This window comes from Rattus norvegicus, chromosome 5 (assembly GCF_021556685.1).
Source record: "Rattus norvegicus strain SHRSP/BbbUtx chromosome 5, alternate assembly SHRSP_T2T, whole genome shotgun sequence".
Lineage (NCBI taxonomy): Eukaryota > Metazoa > Chordata > Mammalia > Rodentia > Muridae > Rattus > Rattus norvegicus.
In genome coordinates this window covers 110669634-110675247 of record NC_141538.1, presented here as the reverse complement: position 1 = coordinate 110675247, position 5614 = coordinate 110669634, and the positions used below count along the sequence as shown (strand labels likewise).

The 5614-nt window shown below is 39.6% G+C and overlaps 1 protein-coding gene across 1 annotated transcript; it reads right to left on the bottom strand.

Moving 5' to 3' along the window:
- Positions 1–3301: 3301 nt before the first annotated feature.
- On the bottom strand, positions 3302–5143 carry Zfp352 (zinc finger protein 352). Its single transcript, NM_001109357.1, is given in 1 exon segment — positions 3302–5143. A coding segment is annotated over 1 exon segment (1680 nt). The 5' UTR covers positions 5103–5143; the 3' UTR covers positions 3302–3422.
- Positions 5144–5614: the final 471 nt, after the last annotated feature.

Sequence of the window (5614 nt, the reverse complement as noted above, 5' to 3'; positions counted from 1 at the left end):
GACTCCCACCCGCCCACGCCCACCTCAACACTTTGGCATCCCCTTACACTGGGGAATCAAGTCTTCACAGGACCAAGGGTTTCTCCTCCTATGGATGCCAGACAATGCCATCCTCTGCTACATATGTGGCTGGAGCCATGGGTCCCTCCAAGTGTACTCTTTGGTTGGTGGTTTAGTCCGTGGGAACTCTGAGGGTCTGGTTGGTTGATAGTATTGTTCTTTCTATGGGGTTGCGAACCCCTTCAGCTTCTTCAGTTCTTTCTCTAACTCCTCAATTGGGGTTCCCATGCTCAGTCTGATGGTTAGCTGCAACCATCCCTATTTGTCTCAGTAAAGCTCTGGCAGAGCCACTCAGAAGGCATCCGTATCGGGCTCTTCTCAGCAACCACTTCTTGACATCCACCATAGTGACTGGACTAATCACTAATCTAAATTTGTTGCTGTTGTTGTTTGTTTTGTTTTTTGATGTTTTTTGAGATAGAGTCCCACTATGTCTCCCTGACTGTCCTGGAGCTCAGTCTGGCCGAGAATTCACAGAGTTCTAAGTCTGCTTCCTGAGTACAGTGGTGGAATTATAACTGTGTCACAGGTGGCATTTTGTCTAGGCTCCGCCCCCCAGGTGCCTGGCAACAGCCAGGTGTGCCTGATTAAATATAAAATGGGCTGCTTGCCTCCTCACTTCCTTGCTCTTATGCGTTTCTCTACTCTTGCTCCTGCTCCTTCCCTTCTCCTCCCCCCCACCCCCATGTCTCCCTCCCTCCCTCCCTGCCCCTCCCCCCTGCCTTTTTCTCAACCCTCCTTCTCCATGCTCTGAATAAACTCTATTCTGTACTACTATATGTGGCTGGTACTCAGGGGGTAAGGATGGCACAGCATGGGCCTGCAGAGGCACCCCCTCCCCCCACGCCATATTTCTTCTAATCTTTTTATAAAACCACAGTCACCACGCCTGGCCACTGACCTAGCACTTTGGAGATATTAGTGGAACCCAGCAAAGGTCCCGCTCAAACTTCCCAACAGATTTTAGAAGGAAAGCAGCGATATTGTGACAAAAGGACAGCAAGCCTGAATTTAAATTGTGTACTTTAAAATTTTATTATCAACTTAAATGTAAAATTATAAACATTTTAGAAAAAGTAGGAAATTAATCGATGTCTTAGTTCAAGTTTCTGAATTTGTAAACCAAATGCAATACTCATACAATAAATACCTATTTTTTTTCCCCATTTTATGACTAAAATCAAAGTTTGCTCTGCTCTCCATCATGAAAGGAATTCACAGTTTTGGGTTTCCTTTTCATTAACAAAGCCAAAAGTCACTGGAACATAATGATGAATCCAGTCAACTAGAAATTAGTAAGTCCCACTTGTAACTACTACATGTCTTATAATTAGATTCAACAGAGGCTCAATTTTCTGTTGACATAGTTATTTCTAAAGTGCAGGAATAAAGGAAGCTTCTGAAATTCTCTGAGTATATAAGCCATGTAGGGAAAATCAGAGTAATAATTCTGCATTTACAGTGTGTCAGAAGTGGGCATTGTGTTTATTCATATTTGTATTTAGATAGAAAAATATGTGTCATACAAAGGTTATCTATTTTGTTAGGATGTCTTTAGTGGCATCCTTCTCTTAGTCCATTGGATATGAGAAAAGTAATTTTATTGGAAGTTTTCTCTTCTCCATGCCATTTGATGTTTTGGTTATTGTTAAGACAATTTTGCTTGTTTTGTTTGTTCTGAATTTGAGATCTTATAAATAATATTTCTACTCTAATATAAAGAAAGAATTCCTCCCATAAATGCAAGCATTGCTGACAATCTAACATCTACATGTCCTTACTGTTTTACAAACTAAAATTAAATACCATAATTAACAGTCATAGATTTCACAGAAACATACATGTTTACAGTTTTAATTATCTCTCATACAATTTTTCTTGAAAATTATAAAAAGTGATCTTACACATATAGAGGAGCATATTCGTGCAATTTTACATGTTACCATTTCAAGTATGAAAATTCATCTATCTGCTTAAATTTTTATATTTATATTAAATTGGTAGTTTAAAGTTTTTTGATATTTTTAACTGATATTTTTTCCTGTGACATTGAGGATATATACATCTGTTATATAATTGTTTTGAACTAGCTGTTGTTCTATTTATAGTACATTGCAACGAAAATTGTCAATTCTTAAAATAATCTTTAACATTTGCAATCATGGTAACACATTGACAATGATGTTATTGTATAAAGCAATAAAAATAGCTAGATTAGGTAGCTATAAATACTTAAAAACTCTCCATGGCAATGTTATGATTTCAGAAATCTCAACAGCCCCATTGGAGGTCCCAATCCTGCTTCTAATTCATTCATTTTTTGTTTTTTTTTTGTTTTTTTGTTTTTTTAATTGCAGGTTACAGGAATTAAAATGAGATTCTCCTTTCTGTATAACTAACTTCCTTCTTTGATATTCCTGATAGTTGATTCTTTCCAATAATTCAAAAATGGTTTTCTTTTATTCACTAATCAACAATGAAAAATAAGTGGCAGAATAGAACAATAGATGAAGAATAATAAGTTATGGTCACACTGGGCTCCCTCTCCCCACTGAATAGGGCAAGAGATGAGGAAAGAGAATCAAGCTACAGTCATACTGGCCTCCCTTCTCTCACTTTGTGTTGCTTTTCCTCACTCTTGACAAAGCACAGGAACTGGTTTTTTTTTTTCATTTTTCCCCATTTTATGACTAAAATCAAAGTTTGCTCTGCTCTCCATCATGAAAGGAATTCACAGTTTTGGGTTTCCTTTTCATTAACAAAGCCAAAAGTCACTGGAACATAATGATGAATCCAGTCAACTAGAAATTAGTAAGTGATTTCAGAAATCTCAGTTTATACTTTCTTAAGATGGAGGAAGGGTAGATCTTTTAAGAAATTATAAATCCAAAGAAAAATAAATGAATAAGTGTCTTTACAAACATATTCTCAAACAAATATAACAGTATAAATCATGTCAATTATAATCCTAATTTATGTAATGGTCATATAACCTTAACTGGAATACATAACTAAAAATGTTAACAAAGTTCTAGGATAAAGATAATGATGGGAGAAATATTAATCCTGATTCAGTGTACAATGATACTTTCAGGAATGTCTTAATATTTATATTTTTGTACCACTTTAGTCCAAACTACAATAAGCCAAATTTTGTTATAGAAATATAATTATACTCTCAAAAAAAGGGTAAGTTAAAATTTCCCCATGCAAAATAAAAGATAAGTATCACACGGTATACTTTCTTATTCTAAATGTTTGTTTGTTTTGCCATCTAAACACAAAATTAAAATCTCCTTGTTGATAGAGTTGAAGGTAGGAAACAATTAAGCTACTTTAGGGAAGATATTGTTTGTGAACAATCAGTTTGCAGTGGTAGGCAATGCTTGAATGTGGCTCACCAGATGCTGCTTAAGGTAATAAGGTCTGGAATAGTTTTTGTTGCACTTGGGACAGGCATAGGGCCTCTCCCCACTATGCTTTTTTTTGTGCCTGTTGAGATCTATTGAACGGAAGAATTTCCAATTGCATCCAATCTGATCACACACAAAAGGCTTCTCTCCAGTGTGTTTCCTCATGTGGTCCTTGAGGTGGTGAGACTTTGTGTAAGATTTCTCACAACCCTGGTAGGTACAGGAGTATCGCTTCAAGGTAGGAGGCTTCTCCGGGGACACAGGGCTCTGGGTCTTGAGGTCTAACCTTATTTGTGGATGTTGTCCCTGGTCCAAACCAGAAGCTGAAGAGATTCCCTGAGATTGTATTCGGATCAAAGGGGAACTTGAAGAATCTGAAGATTCTCCGACATCTGGGGCTTGGTTACTAAGTGAAGTCACTTCAGGTTCTAGGCTTTCTTCAGTATTTGCTGTTCCATTCTGACTTGCGTAAACATTCTGATCAACGGAGGCCCTCATCTGCCCCATGTACAGTGTTTCTTCAGAACTGGAACTTGTCTCTGGATGCCAAGCCAGGTTGTCTTCTGCACTGGATGTTGTTCTCTTAGACCCATGAGGAGTTGTATTAAAAGTGGAGGTTGGTTTCTGAGAGTCATAAAGAGTCTGGCCACCAATGGGACTTACCACCTGGTGATTCATAATCCAATCCTGGTCACATCTGTAGCCTGATGTCTGAAAGCCAGAGAGGGAGTGCTCATCCTGGAAGATGCTCTCCTGACCACTGCAGATATTTTGACCACTGAAGGATGCCATCCGAGAGTCGAAATTTATCTGGTCAGAGTTATCTCTCACCTGAGGCTCATAGAAAGCCTGATATGCATTGGGAACTATCATCTGATCTCCATAGAATTTGTTCTCAGTTACTGGGCTTCTCTGCTGATCCCCAAAAGGATTCTGTTCATAAAAGGAGGTTACGAATTGATCAGTATCAAGGACCTGGTTACAACTGGGTGCTATCATCTGACTCTCATACAGAGTCAAATGCCCTCCATACTTAGTTGTCATTTGACTGTAGTAAGAGTCATCACTGAAAGGCATCTCAAGGTCACCACCGAAGGTCTGGTCCCACACAGAATCGAGGTGATCCACATTTGGGACCTGGCCTGCATGACTCCCAGAGAGAGCAACTGGATGATTACCAAAGGTAATCCTCTGACTCTCACACAAGTCTGTATTTTGAATCAAGAGAGTCTTGTCAGAGTTCAGTGTCCTCCTCCAGTAGCCTTCATTGTAGAGAGTCTTTCTGGTGTCCAGTGGCTGAGGGAGGCATGATGTGGCAGTACTGTTGAGCTTCATAAAGAGAGAGCCTTCAGGAGATTTATTCTGCTCAGCAGACACAACTTGCTGGATAAAAGAAGCAGTCTCACTTGGCTCTCCAAAATAGGAATCAGTGGCTTTTCCTCGGTGTGCTGTTGAGTTCTGAGTACAGGCTGTCTCATATGGGTTAAAGTATGAAGATGCCATCACTGTTTGTTTCCAGGTAGGCATCTCTGAGCTCTGACCTGAAACAAGCTGGCTGGATTCCACAGGGGAAGGCTGAGTGTTACATGGTACTGTCTGGGAAGCACCTGGGGTTTCTGCCATGTCCATATAGGCGTCACAGAAGGCCTGAGGACTCTTCAAGTTCCTCACTGTTGGGAGAAAGGAGAACATGTGACTGAACTAGGTATTCAGTTGTAAGAGCTTAAAGTTCTTGAGAATACTCACACTCAGGAGACAGACAGAAATTAAGTAGTAGACAGGAACAGGCAGAGAATGTGTGCTGGGGGCCAGGGATTCAAAACTTCAGGGGCTCTGATGAGGGTGGAGTAGGCAAGCAAAATATAGCTCCTTATCTCTGGGGTCTCCTTTATAAAGCTCAGCCTGATATGTCTTCTGAGTCTATGGCATGGTAGGCCATACCTTTCAAGGGGTAAAACCCCATAACTAGATGACTTGCTTAATCATCTCATCCCAGGCTCTTAGCATTCAGAAGGTGCTCCCTTTTACATAACCTCTTAGGTTCTTTGGGTGTTAGCTTGCCTACTATTTACTTAATGGCCAATGTATTTACAAAGTAGCATTCATCTATCTTGGAAGTGAACGTGGAATAGGATTTGTTC